Source organism: Malus sylvestris, chromosome 2 (assembly GCF_916048215.2).
Source record: "Malus sylvestris chromosome 2, drMalSylv7.2, whole genome shotgun sequence".
NCBI lineage: Eukaryota > Viridiplantae > Streptophyta > Magnoliopsida > Rosales > Rosaceae > Malus > Malus sylvestris.
In genome coordinates, this window is record NC_062261.1 from 8,429,310 (window position 1) to 8,455,365 (window position 26,056).

The 26,056-nt window shown below is 36.9% G+C and overlaps 2 protein-coding genes and 1 pseudogene across 2 annotated transcripts; all 3 read left to right on the forward strand.

The window, feature by feature from the left end:
* Positions 1-85: 85 nt before the first annotated feature.
* On the forward strand, positions 86-17,512 carry LOC126608894 (uncharacterized). Its single transcript, XM_050276911.1, has 4 exons — positions 86-330; positions 823-1,155; positions 1,639-1,766; positions 17,114-17,512. Exons 1-3 carry the CDS (start codon positions 232-234, stop codon positions 1,714-1,716), a joined length of 510 nt encoding a protein of 169 aa, XP_050132868.1. The 5' UTR covers positions 86-231; the 3' UTR covers positions 1,717-1,766; positions 17,114-17,512.
* LOC126589307 (uncharacterized) lies at positions 1,781-17,512 on the forward strand. Its single transcript, XM_050254579.1, has 3 exons — positions 1,781-1,796; positions 1,864-2,430; positions 17,328-17,512. The coding sequence occupies exons 1-2, from the start codon at positions 1,781-1,783 to the stop codon at positions 2,355-2,357; spliced, it is 510 nt and encodes a 169-aa protein (XP_050110536.1). The 3' UTR covers positions 2,358-2,430; positions 17,328-17,512.
* LOC126608676 (TMV resistance protein N-like) lies at positions 7,253-17,512 on the forward strand (annotated as a pseudogene).
* Positions 17,513-26,056: the final 8,544 nt, after the last annotated feature.

The following is a 26,056-nucleotide window of genomic DNA, read 5'->3' on the forward strand; positions in this document are numbered from 1 at the left end:
ATTTTTATAATATTTTTTTTAAAATTTTGAAGAACGAAAATAAAAGAAAAGAAAAGAAACTGTTTTTAACTGCAGGTCTAAGGCAGAGCCCTGTTGCCGCTTAGCAATAAAAAAGACTGCTGAGAAGGTCAGTCATCGTCTTCAGCCTTCACCAAATTGAGTTAGAAGAATTAGGGTTTTAGAGCTGCAAAGATCCAAACTTTATCGGTCTCTCCGAAAGTAATTAGAGAAATGGAAACCCAATCGAAGGACGGAGGACTCTCTGGAGAAGCGGCCCGTCATCTTCTTCCCTCGGCTCCCCCAGCGTCGGCTAACGCTCTCTCATTTCCCGTAAGCTCTCTCTCTCTCTCTTTCTCTCTCCTTTGACTGATACTAAATTCATGACCTATTGATTTGTAGGATTACTAGGTTTGGATTTAGACGATGCTTCTGATTCTTCATCGTCATCTCAGCTGGTAGTTGATGGGTATATAAAATTTTGAATTTTGGGATCGAAGAATTCAACTCTTAGGAATTTTGGGAACAAACAATTCGTTTTGAATTCTTTTGAAATGTGAATTTTGATGATTTTTGTGGTGAAAAAAAAAGAAAGATGGAATATCTCTACAAAGTACTACACAGCTGGTGTTTCGGTATGGATGGCTCATCACCATGACGAATTTTTGATAGTCCCTCCCAACGTATGAGCAGTTGGCTGCCTTAATATTGGTTTTCAACACAACTGAGTTTCGGTCTCTTGCCACTCACTCTTTGTCCCTTTGTTTACTTGTTTAGCATGATTTTCAATGTGTCTTATATCAATTTGCTCGCGTTATGCTGCAGTTGTCGTCTCTGTCTGCGCTTCAGAAATGGGTATCTCAAACTGATCTTCAAAAGTTCGATAGACTAGTGTGCATAGGGAATAAGGTTGATCTTGTTCCGGGTCACCCAGTTCATACCGAATATAGAAGACGACTGCAGAAGCTTGGAGACCCATTTGCTGATGACGGTCCAGGGTTCACTGCGTATGGAATCTCCGAGACTGAAGGAAGCAGTTTATTGGGGGATGATGAGCCATATTGGGAGGCTAGGCACACATGTTTGGAATGGTGCAATGAGCATAACATTGAGTTTGTTGAAGCTTGTGCTTCAAATGCTGATTTTGACAAATGTAAGGTAGCCCTTCTTTCTGACTTCTTGTTTATGGCAAGTTTTATACGAAGGTGAAAAATAAAAAGTACCCTGTTCGAAGGTAGAAACGTCGTGCAATTAGGATGATTGAAGATAGTTCGTCACTCAGGATTTGATGAATTTTTACCCATTGGGACATTTGAAGGTGTAGGAAACTTTATTTCAGGGTCTATTTCACAAGGTAAAGGATGACCACAATCAACAATTTTTAAGGACATGCCTTTGTATCATGAGTCCTTGTACGCTGGAGAAGTCTAGGGAGAAGTAGGACCTTCACGTCGTGTATGCCTGAATAGGGCATGGCAGACTGTTACCTAAGTTCATGTTTCGGCTTCAATATTAGAAAGAGTTGGTTAGCCTGAGAAAATGAATAAAAGTGATATCGATATAAATGAGCACGTCGATCGTACGGCACACAAATTTCCTGCTTTGTTGGATATCTTTTAAGTTTAAGGTACTGTTTTACAGGTTTGTCAGTTGATGGCGACTCGCAAGGTATTGAATGACTTTTTGGTGCTCTTTCCGCACATATGTGGCCTGGAATGATTCTGAAATCAGGCGATAAGATTGCTGAACCGTCATTACCTGAAAGAGGAGTAGGTTTTATACTATGCCGCTTATATTTGGTTTATAATATATATTTTACTATTAAGTAGGATTCTAAATGTCTGAATCTTGAATCCTTTGTGCTAGACTTGTCAGATAAAGAATCTGATTATGAATTTGAGTATGAAGTCCTCTCTGCAGGTTCAGCTGATCCATTTGATGACACGGAAGAATGGGTTTCTGCAAATGGTTTTGCTGGACCTTCAGATATGCGAGGACTGGCTGCTCAAAGTAATCTTGTCCTAGAATGCAAACAAGAGAATGGACCCAGTTCTAATAAGGAGGTTCCCCATGCCTCGAACTTGACAACCGCGTTGGATGATAGTATTAGCAAAGGAGTATCCAGTGCAGAAGAACCTGAACAGGACACAGACCATGACCAAGCCCCAGAACCGGATGAGGGTACGAATTTTGAATTTGAAGATTTGGAACAGTTGATGTCTGAGATTGGGAACATGCGCGACAGTTCAAGATTGCTGCCGGATTGTCAGAGAAGAGATATGGCTGCAAAGCTGGCCATGAAAATGGCTACCATGTTTGGGGGTGGCAGTGATGGTGAAGTGGAAAGTATCGGCGAGTAAAGGCCATGAGTATCGAAGAGAGATGTGAGTGTTACACATCCCTGAATTTCCTTCTTGGACTTTTTTCCACAAGGTGGCAAGGAAAGGAGAATCGGCAGTCTTCTTCTTCTCTTTTACTGTATAAGTAGGTTCAGAATAGTCGATACCAATTAACCGTGCCCGAACCGAGTTTGTAAGAAAATTGTGCTTTTAATGAAACAATGGAAATGTTGGGATTGCATTCGAAAATCGAAGGGAAGAATCGATTCCTGTATGAGCGCAATTAGTGATGATGTTTCAAAACTTTGATATGAAAACCAACGTACAAATTACAAATTTCCTCCAATGATGGATGCAAATCAATCTTAGTTGATGAGTCGATTTTATACTATATATTACTCCCTATTCTTGGTATATTTTGGTTATTATTTTGGTGAGATTTTGATGCTTTGTTATGTGTTTTTAATGTAGGACATGCGAACTTGTTATGAGCATAAAGTAATCAAACAGTGGAATTTTTGAGTGATTCCAATTGGAGCGGGTTCGTGAATCTGTCAAGAAGGCTATATCAAAATTTCATAATTTTATCCTGAAGCATTTGATCGTGACGAATTAATTTATGTCCAATGCGCAGTGCTGGCAGATGGGGCTGCAGAGCTTATTTGCGACTTCTGGGTTGGAAGATGATGGATTTTGGACTTGGACTTTTCTTGGAACTTGAAGATGAGGTCCTTTAATTCAAGTCGATTTGGGTTTGTTTTGGAGCCCTGAATGTCCAAAAACGTGGTTATCTCTTTGCTGGGCATATTTCGTAGTCAGAATAGGAATGTAATTCCTAGTTATCGTTTTATTATTTTATTTCCTAGTTTTTAGAAACCTTTTCTACGAGGGTTTAAATTGGGAGTAGTATAAATAAGGATTTTTTAGCCATTAGGGTTCTAGGGGGAGAACGTACGCATTATTTTGGAGAACTTCAAACTTTTTACCTACAAGGTGTTTTCATTCTTTTTTCTAGTTAATATATTTTCTTTAGTTTTTATTATGATTGTTCGTAACTAGCTCTTTTGCTAGGGTGAAGCCACAAGCCTTAGCATGAATATGTGATTTTATTAATTTCCCTATGAATGGATACATGCTTGCTTTGAATTATTAATCACGGCGATTAAACTATCTAATTGTTTTAGTGATTCGTGATCATTAGGGTATTTAGACAAGCAATTTGATGCAATTTCTGTTGGAACATCACTCTGAAATTGAGGAGGGCTTCTTGTGATTAGTAATTGTAAGTTCACTTAAGGTGAACATCACGCTCTTAAGGGTTGCATGGTTTTTCGAAGGGTTTTCACAAAGTTTAATGAGTCTTACATGTTTATATTTGATCTGGACATCACAGACGGATTGCATGTTAGATATATGTTTTCGCTTGAACATCACAAGGAAAATATGTATTAGGAAAACCTAACCTTCAAAGCATGTATGTAGAAATTCATAAGTAATGGGTAAAATTACATAGGATTGTTAATGGTGACTGCAGAATTTGTTCTAAATAATTAACTAAGAATTAGTTTAAATACAAATTATTCATTCAATCGCTGCGGAAAATGACCTTGCTTGAGCTGCTATACTACGATAATCTTGTACTCTTGCAAGTATTTTTAAGTGTTTTTATCCCTACTTTTGTAGGTGATAAAAATCCTATCAAGAAATTGGTGTTGTTGCCGACGATCGTTTCAAATAATTTGTGTTTATCATATTCTTAGTTAATTATTTTTGTAAATATCTTTTTACTTGTTGATTTTATTTTTATTTTTATAGGTTATGTTTTGTTGGTTTTGAGAACAGTTAAACGATGGGCTAGAATCTACAACCAACAGGAGGGTTGCCTTCATGGAATTATATCAATATGAGGAACTCTCAAAGGCCTAGGTGCGATCCATACTCAAAACTTTACAATATAAGAGCCCCTTGAACAGCCAACCGTGCCACAAAGATCTACTCTAGATGACAAACTTGCTGAATTGGCAGAGTGTGTCAAGCAATTTGTTGATAGCATGCCGAATACCAAACCATCAGCAAAGATAATTGAAGAGCAAGATGGGCAGCTTTCGTATCAATTCATAGAAAATGAGAACGATTCATATTCAAACTTTTACAATCGGTGGACAGAGCATCCTACTTCTATGTGGGTAAGCAATCAACAGGCTTTTCAGCAGCCCTGTGTGCCACAAAAACTTTCTTTGGAGGACCAGATTGCTAAGTTGGAGGAGTCCACTAGGTTGTTCATGGAGGGTACCCCTAAGTTGCAGAAAATAAATTCAATCGACAATCTGGCACAGCAAATCGAGTAGCTCACGTATCAATTGGAAGAACAAGAAAACGATTCCAATTCAAATTTCCCTAATCAACCAATTGCAAACCTACAGGGTTCAAATGAGTGCTCTGCAGATCAAACATTGAGATGGGGGGGGGGGAACCAACGATACTACAATGGAAGAATCTGAAATTGAAGGCCCAATGGGAGAAACAGCGCCTACTGACCTTGAACCTGTTATGACCCAAAGGCAGCAGCAGACCATGACGGATCAACAAAATCAAAATTCTATGCGGACACATGCAAAAGTGCACATTAATCTGCCGCTACGGGATGCGACTGAAAAAGCTCCAAAGCAATCACTAAATTTCAATTTATTTGAGGCTCCAAGGCAACCCGCTAAGCAGCAGGAATGCATGAATACTCAAACAGATTTGGATACAAGGCAGAAGGGTGGTGATGAGAAATTTTTAAATGCTGTATTGGACAGTACACCAGCATAGCCGATCATATTTAGAGAAATTTGGGGAAAGTCCTACAAGCAAGCTAAGATCTGCATGGGAAATAAGAAAAAGCTTAATGGCAGCCGCATTCTTCGTCAACAAATTCTACTAGTGCAGAGGTTGTGGGTGTTAAATACAAGGTTCAAGTCAACCAAGTATTGAACTTTGAGTGTGTGGATTAATCTGTTCACATGTGTGCAATATGATTTGGTTGATGATAATAAGTCCATCAAATGTTCCAAGAAATGTTGTAGTGAATAAACTAAATTTTCTTTTTTAGTGGTTCTCGTTCTATTTCTATCTAGGAAACTTGGACCTTCAACGCTAGGACCTCCAATGTTTATTCTACAAAGTATTGCTTGTGAGTGCTCTGGATTGCAAATTATGATTCCAGGCAATGAAGTTTCAAGGCGGTTTGGCTGTATCCAGAAAGATCGAACGACATTTGAACTTCCTCTAGATAACGAAGGATGAGAGAGAGGTAAATCATGTGGGAGGCAGATTCTCTGCCCTCTCACTTCCCATACCCCCTATTTGTGTGGTCACGGTTAAACCCTGTTAATATTTTATATTTTTTTTTATAAGGATGATAAGCCAAAAATGAATAGTAATATAAAATGTTGACGTGACTTAACCGTGACCACACAAACAGGAGGACACGGAAAGTGAAAGGGCAGAAAATCTACCTCCAATCATGTGTTGCTCATTTATTCAGCTTAGCTGACAATTAATTAATTAAGTCCGTCGAAAAAAAATACAAAACAAAGATGTGGCCTTCGAAAGTGGGTAACTGGGTCGGAATTATTATTTCATTCCTGGTGAAGAAAGGCCACAGGTGATTACAATATCAACAAATAATTGAATACAGACAAACTATAGTGATCAATCGATCAAGGGAAAAAGAAACTCCATAATGGAAAAAGACACAATCTTCCTTAAATTAAAGACCCCCACTTGGTATGGCCACTTTATATGTAATATTTTTATATTTTTCAGTTGTCTGTGATTATTTTAAAATATTATAATGGTGGATTGTTACATCAAAGGTAGTCGGTAGGAGTTTGCAACAAAACTTCATCTTCTTTAAATTAAGAGGTATTCATCAATTTCCCCCCTGAACTTGTGACTATTGGCCAATTTCTCCCCTCAACTTTAATTTTGACCAATTTCCCCCCTCAACTCTCATAATTAGTCAATTTCCCCCCTCAACTTTAATTTGGCCAATTTCCCCCCTCAACTCTCATAATTAGTCAATTTGCACCCTACTATTAATTTTTTAATTTGATCATAATTAAACAAGTGTGTGTAAGAAACTAAATAAGATGTATGTTAATCATTTTCCTATATCTTTATCCTATTACAAATAGATTAAAATTTAGAATTTTACAATTTATCATAGATAGTATTATTAGTCATAATAAATCAGTATGGAGTAATTTTATTTGATTTTTTACTATACAAAATTGATAACGAAAAGGATTGATGTGTACATTTTTGTATGTGAATACAATTTTCTTTATAAAAGTAAAAGCTAAGTTCAAGTAAATTGCAGAGAATCGAGCTTTAGTGGAAAAATGGCTAGTCAATTCATAATTTTTTACTCATTATTAAGAATAACCTATTTTATTGAAATAGGTCTGATCCATGAGTTTATGATTATTATGTCTTTTTGTTATTATTTCTTCTTTTACATGCTTTAAACCCGATTCATAACTTTTTCTTATAATCAACCCATATCACATACTAATTGTATTAATGTTTTTGTACATTTTACCCTATATTATGCAAGTGAGTTTATGTTAATTTTAGTACTTTGTTGGAAGTTATTAGAAAGATTGAAAAAAAAAAAGAATAGATGGAAAATTAAAAAAAAAAAATTAACAATTGGGTGCAAATTGACTAATTATGAGAGTTGAGGGGGGAAATTGGCCAAAATTAAAGTTGAGGGGGGAAATTGACCAATAGTCACAAGTTCAGGGGGGAAATTGATGAATACCTCTTAAATTAAAGACAGTCAAGTAACAATTTTAAAATTTTTAATCGTCAATGAAATTGCCACGAAATTTCTTCTCTTTCAACTTGATCACATTCACATTGAAGGTGGTAGGAAACTGCTGCTTCCTTCACAGGAAGAAAAGCATGCATAAGGCCTGATATATATAACAAGAGAGAGTCCATTGTCCACACTCCATACCATACTGCATATTCCAATTCTTTGAGAGGCTCTTTTCTTTAGTTTACTTGTCTTTAATTCTCTTATGGCCATTCAACTTGCCTCTTCTTCTTCCTTGCCTCCTTCATGGACATATGATGTATTTTTGAGTTTTAGAGGTGAGGATACACGCTTTACTTTTACAAATCATTTATACAAGGCCTTGCATAGTAACGGAATCGACACCTTCATTGATCGCCATCTTATAAGAGGAGAAGAAATATCACCAGCTTTTCTAAAAGCAATTGAAGAGTCAAGAATTTCAATCATTGTAATATCTGAAAACTATGTATCGTCAAGATGGTGCTTGAATGAGCTCGTACATATCCTCGAATGTAGAAGGTCAAGACAGCAAATAGTTTGGCCAGTTTTCTACAAGGTGGATCCGTCCCATGTACGAAATCAAACGAGTAGTTTCGCTGGCGCATTTACAGGACTTAAGTGCAAATACAAGGACGAGGAGAAGATCCTCTTATGGAGGAGTGCTCTAAAAGAAGTAGCAAATTTGTCAGGACATACGGTCAAAGAGGGAGAGTACGTACATTTCTTCACTCCTTGTAATTTCTTTCGTGTAATAGTCTGTCACTAGCAAGAGTGCCCGCGCGGTGCTGCGGGTTTTCAAACTGTACAAAACATGTAGAAAGTTTTAAATGAATATATGATATGCCATACTATTTACATGTGGAAAATGTACTTACAACACTATCTACAATAAGGAACAATGAGTAGGATTGGACTTCGTTAATCTGATGGGCTTGTTTTCATTTTGTTTAGCATAGTTGACTGAAATTAGGAGAGAAATAGAAAAAGAATTTCATATATTGTTTATGAAGGAAACAAATTCAGATTCTCACCTTTGAATTAATTGATGACAAACATACTACAGATTCTCACCTTTGAATTAATCACTAAAATATGAGAGTTTCCCTACTCTCATCCACAAATTGTCTTCTACTAATCTTAAGAACAGTAAATGAATAACAATCAATTAAAATAAAATTTTCATAAAATAACAAATTGCAATAGAAATTATTTTACAAAAAGAGAAAGGGTGAAATTTTGGGTTAAGGGTTGAGGTTGAGGGGGAAGGGCGGAAGTTACCGTGAAGAGAAGAATGGCTTTGGAGGTGGAATTGGGGAAGTTATCATTGGTTTTGGACTTTTATTTCTTTTTTTTAATTGTTTAATGATTATCCACAATTATTATTTTGATTGTTTGACATGAATATCCACAATTGGTTTGGAGGTGGAAGTGGGGAAGTTATCATTGGTTTTGGACTTTTATTTCTTTTTTTTTAATTGTTTAATGATTATCCACAATTATTATTTTGATTGTTTGACATGAATATCCACAATTCCTAGACCTTGTTTATAAACTCAAATTATGAAAGTAAGGGTAAAGTTGTCTTTTTGTGTGTTTTTGGTTGACAAAGACTCTTCTTTTAATAATAATATAGATTATAGGCTTTGTCGTTCACCAAAGCTAGCGAACGAGGAAGTGAGTGTTCTAGCGGTTGTTGCTAGCACTTCTCTTTCGTGTAATCCTCTCTTCATCTTTTTTACATTCCTTTTTCTTTTCAAAGATATATAGCAAAAAAGTTGATTGACTAAATGTGTTAAATTTTTTAATTAAACTGGTAGGTATGAAGCTACATTTATCGATAAGATTGTTATGGAGATCTTAGTCAAAGTACTGCAACGCACATATTTGAATGTGGCCAAATACCCAGTTGGAATACAATCTTGCGTTCAAAAGGTGAAAGGGCTTTTAGGTGTCGGAGGAAATGATCCTTGTGTGGTTGGGATTTGGGGGACATCTGGAATAGGCAAGACAACAATTGCAAAAGCTATTTATAATGCAATTGCTCATAAGTTTGAAGTTAGTTGTTTCCTGGCAGATGTTAGCGAAAGATCGGCATCACGTGAAGGCGTAATCCAACTACAAAAGACTCTTCTTTCTAAAGTTCAATGTGGTAAAAAGTTGAAAATTGACGATGCTTATCAAGGAATCAGTCTTATAAAGAAACTGTTGAGGCGAAAGAAGATTCTCTTAATTCTTGATGATGTGGATGAACTGGAGCAGTTAAACAACTTGGTTGAAGTCGATTGGTTCGCCAAGGGTAGTAGAGTGATCATAACCACAAAAGATAGAGGTTTGCTGGAATCTTATGGTGTTGGGTTGATACACGAGGTCGAAAAGTTAAAGGACGGAAAAGCCCTTGAGCTTTTTTGTTTGAATGCCTTCCGAAGAAATGAACCTCCGGACAATTATTTGGAACTCGCACAACGTGCAATAGCCTATGCTGAAGGCCTTCCGTTAGCTCTTAATCTTATAGGTTCTCATCTGCGTAATAAAAGTATAGATCGTTGGCAAGCTATATTGGATAATTACGATTCTTATGATGGAGAACCTTATAGAGGTATTCAAAACATACTTCGAAAAAGTTATGATACCTTGGATAATGTCCTGCAACAAGTTTTTCTAGACATTGCATGCTTCTTCAAGGGTGAAAAGAAAGGCTATATGTTACAAATATTAAGAAGTTCGAAGCTCCATGTACCTTCAGATTGTATTGAAGTACTCGTTGAGAAAGCCATCATAACTATTGAAGATAATACGATTTTGATGCATGACTTACTAGAAAAAATGGGTAAGCGTATAGTTAGTGAAGAATCACCCATTGAACCAGGCAAGCGGAGCAGATTGTGGCATCATGAAGATGTGTACCGTGTTCTAACTGAAAACAGAGTAAGTAGAATATATATATTCTTGCATTTGGTTTAATTGGCATGATTTTGAAAAGAAAAAAAATGATTTTAAAACAACCCTTTTGAATTGTTTGTTATACGACTTGTTTGTTAACATTGTTTCTTTTTCCATCTTAGGGAACCAAGAAAATTAAAGGCATTGTGGTAAAGTGGCCCAAACCAGATTTGATACCTTTGAATTCCAAAAGCTTCTTCAAGATGGTAAATCTTGAAATTTTTATAAGCCGTAATGCACGTTTTTCTGGATGCGTTGATTATATGCCCAACTATTTAAGGTGGATTGATTTGGGTGGAGATAAGTTTCGAATTTGGGGATCCAATAGTCTTCAAAAGCATACAGTTACTTTCAATTTGCAATATCTTCCAAGACATCTTGTGACATATAATATGTCATACAGTGACATTAGAAAATTGAAGGGATTTAAGGTACATGTACATTTTAAAATTAATTTGGATGATTCCTAATTTAAATGTATATATATTTTATTTTCAAAAAAAGAGAAAATTTCCAAAGTTTTTTCATCATTAATTATTCTATTTAAAGTATGTGACTTCTTGTTTTGTTTTTTTTTTTAATTTTTGTTTTACAGAATTTGGCAAATCTTACATATATGAATTTACGTGGGTGCAAATTTCGGGAAAAAATCCCCGACTTATCCGGAAGTCCAAACATAGAATTTTTGGATCTTCATGGCTGCACAAATTTGGTTGAGGTTGATGATTCTATTGGATTCCTTGATAAACTTGTTACATTAAATCTTAAGGGGTGCTCTAGGCTTACAAGGTTTGCACCAAGACTTAGATTGAGATCCCTTAAAAGCCTTTATCTTCATGGTTGCACAAGGCTCGAGAGTTTTCCAGAAATAGAGGATGAGATGGAATCTCTAACGTATTTGGATATACAAAAAAGTGGCATAAGAGAATTGCCTTCATCAATTGCATATCTTACTGGGCTTGCCGAATTGTTAGCAAATGAATGTGAGAGCCTTGTAGGTACATCATTACATCATCTTTATGGGTTGCCACATCTCATTCAGGTTTCTTTCGGTCAATGCCCAAAACTGGTGACATTTGGGAAGCACAAGATGAAGTTTGATGAAGTTTCATCCAGCAGTACCGAAACTCAACTGCTTTCAAATGACATAGAGATCTCGCAGGACAACCGTAACACATTTGCTCTTCCCAACCTGCATTCTCTTCATCTCGAAGGATGCAATTTATCAGAAAGTAGTTTCCTTGTGCCTCTTGATTGCTGGTCCACATTGACACATCTTGATCTCTCGGGAAACAATTTTGTTAGTCTTCCGGATTGCATTAGCAAATTTGTCAACTTGGAAATACTTCATCTGACTGGTTGCAAGAGGCTTCGGGAAACTCCACAAGCCCTTCCACCAAATCTAATCGAGTTATATCTGGATGATTGCACATCATTGGAGAAAATTCCAAAACTGCCCCCGGTGCTTCATGTTCTGCGCCTGTTAAATTGCTTTGGACTATGTGGCCATGGGGTGGCAAAGTTGGAAAATAATTTGTTGAATGAGGTTTGTCTCTCTTCTTAATTACTCTTGAAATTAAAATATATAATTTGTTGTTACTTGGGAGAGCGATCAGATGACAATTGTTTGTAATTAGTTATCTACATATTATTCACTATTGCAGGGATCTTTTCGGCGCTCTAAATTGGATGTTATTTATCCCGGCAATGAAGTTCCAAAGTTGTTCAACTATACCTCTAGCCATCCCACAACCTTTCAACATCTACCAGCTGAATATGGCTGGAGGAGAAAAGACTGTATTGGAGGGTTTTCTAGCTCCTATACGATATGAATGGGGGTTGGAAAACTTTGTTGGAGGCAGTAGTTTTAAAATTCCTCTAAATTTACAAGCGGGGGAGATGTTATTAGGATTGATTCTATCTGTTGTTTTAGAACCACCGAATAATTCTAAGTTTGATAATTATTATGTTATCATCAACGGAACAGAAGGCTCTAGACACTGTGGATGGCCTTGTGCTAACTTGGAGGCAGCTCATGTGGGGCTCAAGTTAGTGGATTTAGAAAAGAAGAAGGGAGATATTTGCAATGTTGAATTTATTTTCTACAAGGGCGCACGCATTAGAACTTGCGGGGTGCACCCACTATTGCGCAAACAAGACGAATGGCTTCCCATGTCTTGGGACCAACAAGTAGTCTTGGGAAGAGGCCTCGTCCACTTGGATCCTCAGATACCGTCCACGAGGAATATGATCGGCAACGACAAAGGCTTTACTTATCTTCGAACCCGGCGGATGATCATTCGAAACGCAGGCAGATTGATCGTAATGTTCCTTTTGATATTGAGGAGGAGCAAGAGCAGCCATCCACTTCAGATGATTCACAATTTTTTCTTCATTAGGAGTTTGGGTACGTAAGTTTCAGTTTTAGTATAACTAAATAATTTTTTAATTTCTTTGTATAGTGAATTTGTGGTACCTTTTTAGATTAATAAAATAAAATTAATTTAAATTAACTATCTAAAAAAAATTAGGGTAAATTACATTTTATTTCCTCACTTTTAGGTCGCATAATAATCTCATATCACATCTTTTAAATATTGCTCTATTATTCATCAGTTTACAAATTCGTTGCAATATCATACATCTGTCAATTTTTATGTTAAATACTGAAGCGACAGACACATGCCCTCTTCCTTACCTAACTAGGTTATAAAATTAATTTAATATCAACAATTAAAGAATTTTTAGTTCTAAATTAAATTAAAATTAACAAACAAATTGATGGATATTTTAACGGAGGTTTAAGATTTCAACAAATTGGTAAGTTAACTTAAAACATTGCAAGTGTTTAAAAGATGAGGTAATTGGTATAAGACCCAAAGTTAAGGTGGTAACATGTAATTTACCCAAGAATTTAAACAGTTTTCAATCTGCAGAAACAAAGATTTCATATCTGTAGGTGGCTACTGGCTAATGATTAGAAAAACAGAAACCACATTTGTATCCTAAAGTACCATTGACAGTGAGTGAGTAGGCCACAGCCCTTCACTAATAAAACCAAATTCTAATTAATCAAAACAAACAACAACGGAAGGAAAACATAGAAGGAGAAATGAGATTATGAGTACAAATTTCAAGATTAATTATCTTAAAATTTGGTTTTGTTCAGATATATAAACCTACAAGGAGAAATGGAGATTATGAGTACAAATTTTCTGCAGGAAGATCAAAGAACTACATCGTTTGGATGAACATGTAGAGCACGTTCTCCTCTCTCTGTTAATCAAGTTTACACACAGAGATGGAAAACTTGTTGGAGTACTGTTTAATCAAGAGTTTTTTTATGAGCATTTCCAATTAACAAATAGGTGGAAATTTTGTTTTGGTGTTGATTAATAAGATTTAGTACGATTTTAATATCAAGAGGAGACAACAATGTAGAAAACATGGTCATAATTTCACAGGTCTCTGTCCCTATATATTAATTCCTTGCAGATTCTGGGATAGAGTTTGGGTCAAAATTGCAGCCTACTGTGCCTTGATACATTTTTGGTTTTGGACAAATACTCTGTCTCCTGCCTTTTGCCATTTATGGGTCCTTTGTTTTCTCTGTTGCTGCTGGGACATAGTCCATTAGATTTGCCCGTTTATTTTCTTTGCTCCCACAAGCCGGGTGCAGGGGGCTAAAAAAGGAGCTTTGAAATTTATACGGCCCGTTTATTTCATGCCATTGACATTTTCGAGCTAACTTTTTGGCTTCTATGATCCACAGGTGAGTTGGCTTCGCTAGTTGAAGGTCTTCGCACAGGCAAGGAAACATCATTGGAAGAGTTCATCATTAGTCCCCCCAATGTGCTTACTGAAAATCAGGGAAATCAAATACGGCTATATGGTCCCAAAAAGGGCTTATCATACATCGTCAAACCAGCAACTGGACAGAGTTTTATATCTCACCACGGGAGCACGTTGAACAAAAGTAGACCTCTTGTGGATCCTCTGGTCACTCTCCTTAGCAGTGTCCACGAGAAGATGTCCGAAAGAGGAAGCAAAGGCAGCATGTTTTATCCAAATCTTGGAAGCATTTTGAATGCAGGGGAGTACCATAATAAAAACGCACATTGGGACATAGAGAGCCAGACAGATGGTGAGGATCACGAATCTGAAGCAGCCGGGGCTTATTGTGATGAAAGCTTGAGAAGTCCACTAATCTCGCGCCAAACAACAATCATGGGAAAGCCTAGGTCTGGCGGCAGTGCTTTAGGTTTGAGATGCAATACAATCTTGATGAAAGGAAATGTAGAAGCTAGCGAGGCTATCAGTAGTAGTATGGACACTGGTGGAGGTTGGCAGCTGGCTTTATGCTGACCGAGTGGGCGAAGACGGGAAGAAGGAAGGAGGAGTTCAATAAGTGTATTTGCATCAGGATAGTGCACTTGGGTGTCGGCCTGCGTCGGTTGTTTCAATTTCTGGTGTAAGATAAGAAAGTAAACTCATTCATGCTGGTCTGGTTAGTCAGCCTGATGTTTCACTCAAGGAACTGACAAGTCTGCGCTCTCTCCGTGCAGAGAAGGTTCCTCCATCGGAAGCTGTTATTATAGGGCCAACAGGGAGAGATCTTGAACCGGGAGTGAAGCGTTTAGTAGTAGTTGGAATTGGACTTCAAATTCTTCAGCAGGTTTGGTAGAAGAGGTTAAACAGTTGTTTGAGTTATAAAAGCGCTTGGAATTTTATTAAATTATCAAAAATCTGTCAGAAACTTTCTTGTTTGTCGGCATAAATGGAGTTCTCTACTACACTCCCCAGGTTTATGAGCAAGCCTGCATCGCTGTTCTTCTATTTAACATAGGGTTGATTCCAACATGTATCTCTCTTCGTAAGTGCCATTACAACTTTCTTAATGCTTCCTTGCATTGCTACGCCCATGTGGCTAATGGATATAACTGGCAGAAGGTATTTATATTTCAAAAACCTTCAATTTCATAGAAACAGTTTCTAACTTTTAAACAAAAATTATAACTAAGGAACACCATCCAAACGTACATAAAACACGGTTTAGTGTCCTTTATGGTCTATTCAGTTTTCCTTCAGTTCTATTTAGACTAAAAATTTGTAACCGGTTCTATTTGTGTGCATATTTGCGAAAAATAAGCGTTTTTTTTTTTTTGCCTTTCTTGGTATTTAGGCCACTCCTGTTCTCCACATTACCAATCCTTATAGTCCCTCACTCTTCTAGTAGTTGCCAACATTGTCAACTTGGGAACTGTTAGGTATGCAAGTCACAGCTATTCTCATTTGACTATTTTTTCACTTCTTATAAACTTGCGAAATCCCTTTAAACGTATCCCAGATACTGATTGAAGTTTAAAAACAGTCTTATTGAGCTCGTGAAACTAATTAAATTACTCGTGCGTGACATTATTTTTCTACAAACCTGCATACTAGCCCATCAGATGTTATTTAGCTCGTGACAAATAGTATATGACTCACTAATTTTATTTACAAAGGAAAGCTCACTAATTTTCCGTATCCTAAACGTCCATTATCTACACTTGAGGTCTAATCTTTCGCTCCACCAATGTAGATTGTTTTTAAGTTTGTTTGAAAAGAAATTTACAATGTCTTTTAAAAGTTTGAAGGAAAAAAAAGAAAAGAAATTGTTTTTAACTGCAGGCCTAAGCTGAGCCCTGGTGCCGAGTAGTCAGTCATCGTCTTTTCCAAATGAGGTATTCATCAATTTACCTCCTGAACTTGTGACTATTGGTCAATTTCCCCTCTCAACTTTAATTTTGGCCAATTTCCCCCATCAACTCTCATAATTAGTCAATTTCCCCCCTCAACTTTAATTTGGACAATTTCCTCCCTCAACTCTTATAATTAGTCAATTTGCACCCTACTGTTAATTTTTTAATTTGATCATGATTAAACAAGTGTGTGTAAGAAACTAAATAAGATGTATGTTAATCATTTTCCTATGTCTTTATCCTATTACAAATAGATTAAAATTTAGAATTTTACAATTTATCATAGATGATATTATTAGTCATAATAAATCAGTATGGAGTAATTTTATTTGATTTTTCACTATACAAAATTGATAACGAAAAGGATTGATGTGTACATTTTTGTATGTGAATACAATTTTCTTTATAAAAGTGAAAGCTAAGTTCAAGTAAATTGCGGATAATCGAGCTTTAGTGCAAAAATGGCTAGTCAATTCATAATTTTCGACTCCTTATTAAGAATAACCCATTTTATTGAAATAGGTATAATCCATGAGTTTAGGATTATTATTTCTTCTTCTACATGCTTTAAACCCGATTCATAACTTTTTCTTATAATCAACCCATATCACATACTAATTGTATTATGTTTTTGTACATTTTACCCTATATTATGCAGGTGAGTTTATGTTAATTTTAGTACTTTGTTGGAAGTTATTAGATGACACACCCCGATCTAGAGGATCAAGGCGTGACGGCGATCACGCCTTGATCCTCTGGATCGGAGTGTGTCATTAGAAAGATTGAAAGAAAAAAAAAAGAATAGATGGAAAATTAAAAAAAATTAACAATAGGGTGCAAATTGACTAATTATGAGAATTGAGGGGGGAAATTGGCCAAATTAAAGTTGAGGGGGGAAATTGACTAATTATGAGAGTTGAGGGGGGAAATTGGCCAAAATTAAAGTTGATGAGGGAAATTGGCCAATGGTCACAAGTTCAAAGGGAAAATTGATGAATACCTCTTTCCAAATTGAGCTAATTAAAGGTACTGTTTTACAGGTTTGTCAGTTGATGACGACTTTTTGGAGCTCCTTCCGCACACATGTGGCCTGGAATGATTTTGAAATCAGGCGATAAGATTGCCGAACCATCATTACCTGAAAGTGGAGAAGGTTTTATACTACACCCGCTTAGATTTGGTTTATAATCTATATTTTACCATTAAGTAGGATTCTAAATGTTTGAAATTTGAATCCTTTCTGTGAGACTTGTCAGATGAAGAATCTGATTATGAATTTGAGTATGAAGTCCCATTTGACGACACGGAAGAATGGGTTTCTGCAAATGGTCTTGCTGGACTTTCAGATATGCGAGGACAAACCAGTTCTGATAAAGTGGAAAGTATCGGCGAGTAAAGGCTATGGGTACTAAGAGAGATGTACACATCCCTGAATCCCCTTCTTGGACTTTTTTCCACGAGCCGGCAAGGAAATGAGAATCGGCAGTCTTGTTTACGGAAAGAAAAAGATATATTGTGCTTCATTACTCTGTTCTTCTCTTTTACTGTATAAGTAGGTTCAAAATAGTCGATACCAATTAACCTGCGCGAACCGAGTTTGCAAGAAACTTGTGTTTTAATGAAACAATGGGAATGTTGGGATTGCATTCGAAAATCGAAGGGAAGAATCGATTTTGTATGAGCGCAATTAGTTATGATGTTGCAAAACTTTGATATGTAAACCAACATACAATTACAAATTTCCTCCAATGATGGATGCAAATCAATCTTAGTAATTAGAAACTACCCCAAAAAAAGAGAATTTTTACTTGAAAAAATTTACTCCCATGGGACTTTTACCCTGCGGAAAATAACCAATCACAACTCACATCAGTGGTAGGAGTGCTGGTGGTATTATTAATTGGGATAAAAAAGATGATAGGATACTGTGAACATAAGAGAGTAGCCAAATTTGACTGCCGCGTTTGGTAGTTCATGACAACCGGAAAGGTAGTGTGCACTGAGAAAATCTGCCCTAATCATATCTATGTAATCATGGGAGAGATAACAAATAGCTGTATGCAACAAACGACGTTCGAGAATTTTCTCTAGTGAATGCGATTTATGCTAGAAGAGGTCTCACTTGGTGCGATGGCAAGTGCCTTCACCCATGAGCAGTAGGTTTTGGGTTCAAGACTTGGGAGCAACCTCTCCATAAATAGGGGTAAGGCTAGCCGATATTCACCTCTCCGAGACCCTGCGTAAAGCGGGAGCCTTGTGCACTGGGTACGATCTTTTAATGCGATTTATGCTAGAGAAAATTTACTCTATCACTGGTTGTATACGACAATTAGAGAGATAAACATAGTCGTATATAACTAGCACATTCGAGAATCTTCTCTAGTTTATGAGTTTTATGACCTAAAAAATTTATCTTATCACCGGTCATATATGTTCAAGAGACAAATAACACATAGTTGCATGTAACAGACTACATCTAATTCTTTCGTCAATGTGATCTTTATGTCGGAAGAAACCGTTTATACATAATTATGAAGAGATAAGAGATAGTTGTATGTAATTGATCACATTCGAGAATAAAGTTTGAAGCCGGATGAGATGTCAAGTTGTTACTAGGCAGTAGTTTAGAAGTGGTTAGGGGAAAGTGGGAGAATAATAGGGTTCGGCCAATTAGCCTTTTGACTGATATATGTACCGAGAGTGACTTGAGGAGCGGATCAACTTACATAACCACATAAGCTGCACAGAGGATAAACTCATTTGAACAAGTTGGTGCTCAGTGCTCTTTTGTTCATGTATACCAGGAATATAAGTTGCTTTTTAAGGTTTTTTTATTTGACCAGTGAGATTTTTTGCTGGTCAACTACTGAGATGTTTTGGATAGGTAAGTAATCGAAAAGAGAACGTTATTAGTCATCTGAAAACGCTTCTTCTGATATTTTTAGAAGCACTTTTGAATCGGTCCAAGTGACCGGTGAGATATTTAGGTAAGGAGGGAAGTGATTATGTACAAACTTCAGTAACACTTTTAAAATCTAAAGCATTATAAACTATTAAGAAATAATTAAGAAATAAATGTTCTTGATTATCTAATTGACCAGTGAGATATTTTGGTAGGTAGGTGATTGTGTACAATCTTCAATACTATTTTTAAAAGGAATGCTAAGTACTAGTTTAGTATTGAGGTACATTTATAAAAAGTGGGTATAAAAAAAAGTTGAGCTAAAAAACGTATTTGGTAAACACTTAAAAATAACTTATTTTCACAGTTTTAGATGAAAAAAAAAGATGAAAACGTGAAGCAGCAAAATGAGCTTATTCTCATAGCACAGCATAATCAGGTTTTTTTCAAAGCATAGCAATACCAAACCAGTCCTAAGAGAACCTCTTAAAAGTGGGAGTTTCTATAGAGAAATTTTTTATAGTGTCTAGAACAATAATGGTACACTACATGTCATTATATAAGCTGAGGGTAGTTTTATTTTTCAAGTTTTGTTACTTTTTTAACACAAGTATTGTGACGACCCGTCCTGAATTAATATATATTTTATCCTCGAATGTGTGGAAATGATGATTATACCCTCAAGTCGTAGTGATGTGGATGTACGTATATGGTTTTAAATTATTTTCCCGTTGACATAATTAAATCATACTCAATGTCACGAGAGCATCGACGCAAGTTAGGATCAAATCGAGTTCGTAACAGAAATGTTATGAACAAATAGGTGTAGATGAATAAGTTTTGGTTTTACACTTAACCTACCAATTATTTTCTTTTCTTTTCCTACAACCTTGGACAAATTGTTAGGCCCTAATTCCATGGCCCAATCAATGCTTTGTTTCTTTTATTTCTACCCAATCCCGTAACAACACATACATTCACACGTGTAAACATTCTCTTTCTCTCTTCTCTCATATCGACTCTTCTCCCTTGTCCGTACGATCCAAGCCTTCAACTCTCAAACACCATCCAAATTTCATCGATCGAGCTTGAGCTTTGCACCAATGTGTTCCTGGTGACTTCACGAACCCATCCATACCATTGGATCAAAGAATGGATCACAGGAACCCGAGAACCTAAGAGCTCCGGCGTGGTGCTATGTTGCTCCGTCGTGATTGTGGTTATTTCACGGAGTTTTAAAGCTTAAGGGAGTCTTAAAACTACTCCATATAGACCTGGGAACAATTTTTGGAAGGTTTTGGACATCGGGTAGGCCAGTTCCTTGAGTTGCAGGTTGACCTGAATATTCAAGATATATTCTGACTATATTTCGTCAGTTTTAGGACCTCTGAGAGGTAAGATCATGTTCTACTCGTTCAGGGCTTCAAATTGATATTTAGTTTGTGAAATTTGGTTGAAAATGAAGAAAATATTAAGGTTTAAAGATTTCTCCAGAAACCGGCAATGCAGCGGCGATCAGCGCCGGAATTCGACGAACCACTGGAGAAGGAAGGGGAATATTCCGTCAACTTTGATGGAACATACTAACGGCGTCAAGTTAAGTTAACGGTATATGCTACTATTTAACGAAATATTCCCTAGCGGCATTAAAGATTCCGTCAGTGTGCCAGGCACGTGAGGGCGTGTGGGTCAACGGAAAATTATTCTAAAAATATGGGGATGCTCGTGGTGTTGAGTAGGACAGGATAGTATATTCAAACACCTCAATTGAGCAACGTATGAGAAGTTACTATACGGTTTTGATTCTGTGCTTAAATTAACATTATATCAATGGTTTCACATATAGGCGAGACGTTCCCGGAGGATAAGCGTAGCCAGGCGAGACTTAGGGGTTACGATCCAGCTACATACCAGTGAGTAGGCTTTTGGTTTTCTATATATATACATAATATATGATTTTCATTTTCCTAGAAATTTATTTTAAATGGATTTACGATTTTAAATGTCATGTCAATTGCGTTATGCTTTAGAGTATGCATTAGTATAGATATGCATATTGTTGCTTGATGCTGCGAACGCCCAGGTAAGCTTCAGGTGAGTATATATTGATGATAGTGGATGCATTGTTTGTGGTTATACGTAGATGCATTTATAGCTCATTATCCTGCATCCCGGTGCTAGTGCTCCTGCCCGTGGCCAAGGCACAGTCTTTCACGTGATGTTCACCTCCCGTACCGCACGCTCACCTTGGATCCAAGTTTGGTGTACAACCCTGTCGTACAGACCACATTAGGTGGTTCCGACTCATAGGTGACCCGCAATTGTTCGCACAGCCTTCACGTGATCATAGCACTTGAGCGTACTTATTTGCACCCAGCTCTGTCGTACTGACCACAATAGGTGGTTCCGACTCATGTGCAGGCATACCTAATGAGCTATAGGTTCAACCATACAGGTCACGTTAGGTAACTCCTACTGGCATATCATTTTACATTGATTTATTTCATTTGGCTTACTTATTTCCATGCTGAGACACTTGACATGGCATATATTTGATTTTCACTACTCTCGAGCATGATTTCTATATACATATTTATTATTATTTTATGGGAAACTACACGGGTTTTACGGTGAGGGGTTATTACTTTTGAAAAGAGAAATTGTTTTGAAAAGCTTTGTTTTGCCCATTCACGTTTTTTGTTTTGCGCCCCTCCAGGTTCTAGTTAGAAGTTCGTGTTGTTGGCTCACGAGGATTCTACGACGATTCTAACAAACATTCATCAATGTAGGGTTTCTTTCGTATCCTGTATAATTAGTATTTAGCATGTTGGACTGCACTTTGGTACTTACACTCTAATTATGTGTATCTACACTCTAACACTTCTTCTCGCACTTATTTACTGTCTAGTGTGCATTAGCAAATTGGTTTTTGATTTCTCACATTTTCATATCACTATCACTTCCGCACTGCGCACATGGCTACGTCACCATCACGTGACGGCCAACACGCCTTGATTTAGGTCGGGGTGTGTCAAGTATCTTACTACTTGTTTAATGACAAGTGATGTATCACCTCGTGTTCCGGGTACAATAAAAAAATCTCTCATTTTTATAAACACTTTGTCATCTCACAATTTAAAGTTAATTCTCGTGCTAACATTATAAAATATTATTTCAAAAATATGATGTGACAGAGAGTACGGGAATCAGGAATATAAGTTGCTTTTTAAGGTTTTTTTTTATGACCAGTAAGATATTTTGGTTAGGTAAGTAATCGAAAGCTTGAAAACATTTTTCTGATATTTTTAGAAGGGGTGTGATATCCACACATCCCATTTTACTTCTCACACACTTTTTTTATTTTTGGCCGTCAAATCGAATGAATTAAAGAAGATCAACAGACAGAAATCATCAAAGGGTGTGTGAGAAGTAAAATGAAGTGTGTGGATACTTAGGTAGGTAAGTGATTATGTACAAACATCAGTAACATTTTAAAAATCTAAAGCACTTATGAACTATCAAGAAATAAACGTTTTTTTATTATCTAATTGACCATGACCAGTGAGATACTTAGGTAGGTAAGTGATTATGTACAATCTTCAGTATTATTTTCAATCTAAAGCACTTAATAATGATTTTTTTTTTTTGAGTACATTGATATTTTTACATTAAGGGAAGAGGGAGTTCAACAAAGCTACATAATAGACAGCCTAATTTGGTATCGAATTCGTCATCTACGAGATTCGAATCTAATACCTCACTTTCAAGTGAAAAGGAATATCACCAGACCGTGGCAAGTTATTAAGAAAGAAACATTCTTAGTTATGTGAAAACACTTTTCTCAAGGTGCAATTTCGCAGTGCTAAAGAGTAAAAAGTTTAGGATTTGGGCCCAACCCATTATAATTAGGTTTTCTTTTAGAGATTAGGGTTTAGTTTATTATAAAATAAAAAGGCTTGTTATTCACTTATGAATAAGTCTGGCAAGATATAGACCTAGTTTGGGAGTGAGGTGTTTAAAAAAAAAGTACCCATGAAAAAAAACTGTGAGGGTTTTAGGTGTTTGGTAAACTGAAAAAAAAAAACTTATTTTGGAAGCTGCTGTGAGAATAAGCTGAAATCAAAGGAAAAAGCTGAAGCTGCTATTTGCAGCTTTGGAAAACTGGCTTTTTTTCAAAGCACACGGAGCTACAGTGCTTCTTTAATGAAAAGACCTACTATTAGACTGTTTTTTTTTTCCAAAAGCACTTTTACAAAAAAAGTTTACCAAACACTCTGCTGATTTATTTCACAGCCACTTATTCTCACAGCAGCTTTTTTTCAAAGTACAGCAATACCAAACCATCCCATAGGCTCCTTGATAATTTTGTAGCTTTCTATATTTTCAGTTAATAAAGTGTTATTTATAGTTTTATATTCGGTTTGTTTGTAGTCTAGTTTTCAACTTGCAATGCCTATCTTTATTCTAAAAAGATAAACCTCAAATTATACGGCCAACTATTTGTGAATAAGTATGGCAAGTGGCCTCTACAGATTATTTAGCCTCCTTAACAATTTTATAGCTTTCTATATTTTCAATTGATAAAGTATTATTTATAGTTTTATATTTAGTTTGTTCGTTGTTTGATTTTCAAGTTGCAACGCTTATCTTTACTTTAAAAAGATAACCTTGGATTATACGGCCTGCAGTCCCTGGGAGCATTTTTTTTCTTTATACTTTGAATTAAATTTTCATTTTCCTCTTTTTATTTTCAGTAAGTTACTTGAAAGGGCAGCAGAAAGTAGAGAAATTGATGTGCTTTTGAGTAGGATGAATATCGGCACTTTCTAAAGTTCATCATGTTGAGAGGATGAGATAAATCCAGGTCTTGTCATTTGCTTTTTTATTTTAATTTAAAATAAATGAGCGAGGGAATTGCAACGGCTGCCTTTTCTTTTTTATGATGTTATTTACTGTACATTCAACTAGAGAAGATTACCAGGTAGGATAGTGGAAATACAGCTCAGAAGTTTTTAGCACAAAAAGAAATTAACTTTTTTGGCTCCTTTACATGCAAGAAAGCTTTCTTTTTTTATTGACAAATTACAATTTGACAAATGGGTATTCATCTCAATTTTTTATGTTTTATAAGTTATTATGTACGTGTTAATTTGTGATTTATAGAAAACGGCAACTGTAAGGATCCAATCAGTGTTAGAATGACAAGATTTGCGTTCACTCTATGAGTGGGCATGTTTATCCACCCAGTTGTGGTTACTATATTTATATTGTGTAAACTGTTGTAGTAAGACCTATAGATGCTATGCTTAGAAGATACGATTTTTTAGACATAAATTAGGACAAAAGGGATAGCGAAAGATCTGGAAAGAGACTCTAAAAAAGACATGGAGGATGTTTGTACCATACTTAGGGCTTCCGTATTTAGACCTCGTATAAATACTCGGGGGACTCAAAGGTAAATATGTAATAAATAAAAGGACAAATATGTAATAAGTGAAGAGCCCTTATTCTATAAAAGGACTCCCCACTCTCCTCATTAAGGAGGTCAAGATTCAGACCATGGGAAGAGAGAAAATAGGATAGAGAGCACACTGCCTCTAGCCTTCTTGTAGATTCATTATTCGGAGTGAAACAATATCAACATCAATATGAACGTAGCCCAAACATTGGGGTGAATTACGATACATCTTGTGCTCTTTACATTCTTGCATATTTACGATCGGATTTACGTTGTTGCAAGACCCTTCCGGTTTTGTGCATCAACATTTGGCGCTGTCTGTGGGAAATAACACGAAAAGCTATGTCGATTCTCTCTTAATTTTTCATCTCACCATCGTGAAACCTTACCACAATATCCACCGTGAATCTCAGAACTCCAAGAATCCAGTTCCTATTGGCTCTGCAGTTCCTCATGTTAATACAGTCCCAGCTGCTCTGCTACCAGTACAAAGTAGGAGATCTAGGTGCTTGGGGAATACCAACTTCTGCAAATCCACAAGTTTACATCAAATGGTCAAAATACCACCAATTCAAGCTTGGAGATTCTCTTTTGTTCTTATACCCACCAAGCCAAAACTCGGTGATTCAAGTGACAGCACAATCTTACGGCAGCTGCAACCTCAAAGATCCAATCTTGTCGATGAACGACGGTAACCCTCTCATCGATAAAAGTGTCGCCCTCTGTAATCACCAACCCTCTCTCTCCACAGCGCTGCCTGATGCCTCTTTGCTTCCTCGACCTGCGGATTTGTTCAAGCCCCATATCCTCCGAACGAAAAAATAGTTTTCCTTCACAAGTTTGGAACAAGAGACCAAGAAGATGCGTACTCTGTACTTATCACTGAAGAAAATGCCCAAGTTCAAACACCGACTGCTCATGGTGGCGCTGCTTGCGCTGGTCGTCTCCTCCACCTCATGGTTATCCATCTTCTTCCTCCAGTTGTCCGAACAAAAGAGCCATAATTTGGGTCTGTTAGCTCATCTTTCTCCAGATTCAGGCCCTTACCACGACTGTCTTCGCCGCCGATTTCTGAGAAATGCTCCAAACCCTCAAGATTTACGTCTATCCCACCAATTCCAACAAGTCTGATCCTCCTTCCTCATCCGCCTCATTCGCTTCCTTCGCCGCCGTCTTCCTCCCCTACCTCAACCCCTTCAACCCAAAGCTCGGAAACTACTTCAGCGAGCACATGTTCAAGATCTCTCTCCACTCCAGCGAGCACAACGAAGATAATTTCTTGTCCTTGTGCAGTAAATCTTCCATAAAAAAATCTCGAGTTTCGAATCCTATATACGGGGTTTTCCAACAGATTTGGATTTTCCATTAGAAGGGGAAAGCAAAACCGTCGGTGGGGGTTTATGCAAGGGAAGGTGGAGAGGTTCGAGAAGAACATAACGAACAGAAAGGCGGTGCCTGAGACAACCGCCAAGAAGAACAAGGATATTCCAGTGGGCCCTATTATCCTTGGTTGCTTCGTCTTTATTGTCATTGGATCATAAGGTCATCGCGGTCGAGGCAGTCGTCGAACAAGCTCAATACTCTCTCTGCTTCCACAGCTCTCCCTCCAGATCTGATCCCAACGCCATCACCCAGAGCATCAGTTTCTCCCTCGTGAATATGAATTATTGTGGACCCGTCTCCATCAACGCCTACGTGCAACAGTCTGGCTCTCAAAAGTCCGGCTCCCTATGATAGTGGTCCCCAACGACTGCTTTATTTTTTTTATTTAATATGTTCCATTATTCCACTATCCCATGGGATAACATGATTAAGATAAGAAGATGCACA

Excerpts from the sequence above, each read along its gene's own strand:
- LOC126608894 (XM_050276911.1), top strand. The coding sequence starts at position 232 with ATGGAAACCCAATCGAAGGACGGAGGACTCTCTGGAGAAGCGGCCCGT. Across the intron at positions 331-822 it reads CTAACGCTCTCTCATTTCCC|TTGTCGTCTCTGTCTGCGCT; the intron begins GTAAGCTCTCTC and ends GTTATGCTGCAG. Across the intron at positions 1,156-1,638 it reads CTGATTTTGACAAATGTAAG|GTTTGTCAGTTGATGGCGAC; the intron begins GTAGCCCTTCTT and ends ACTGTTTTACAG.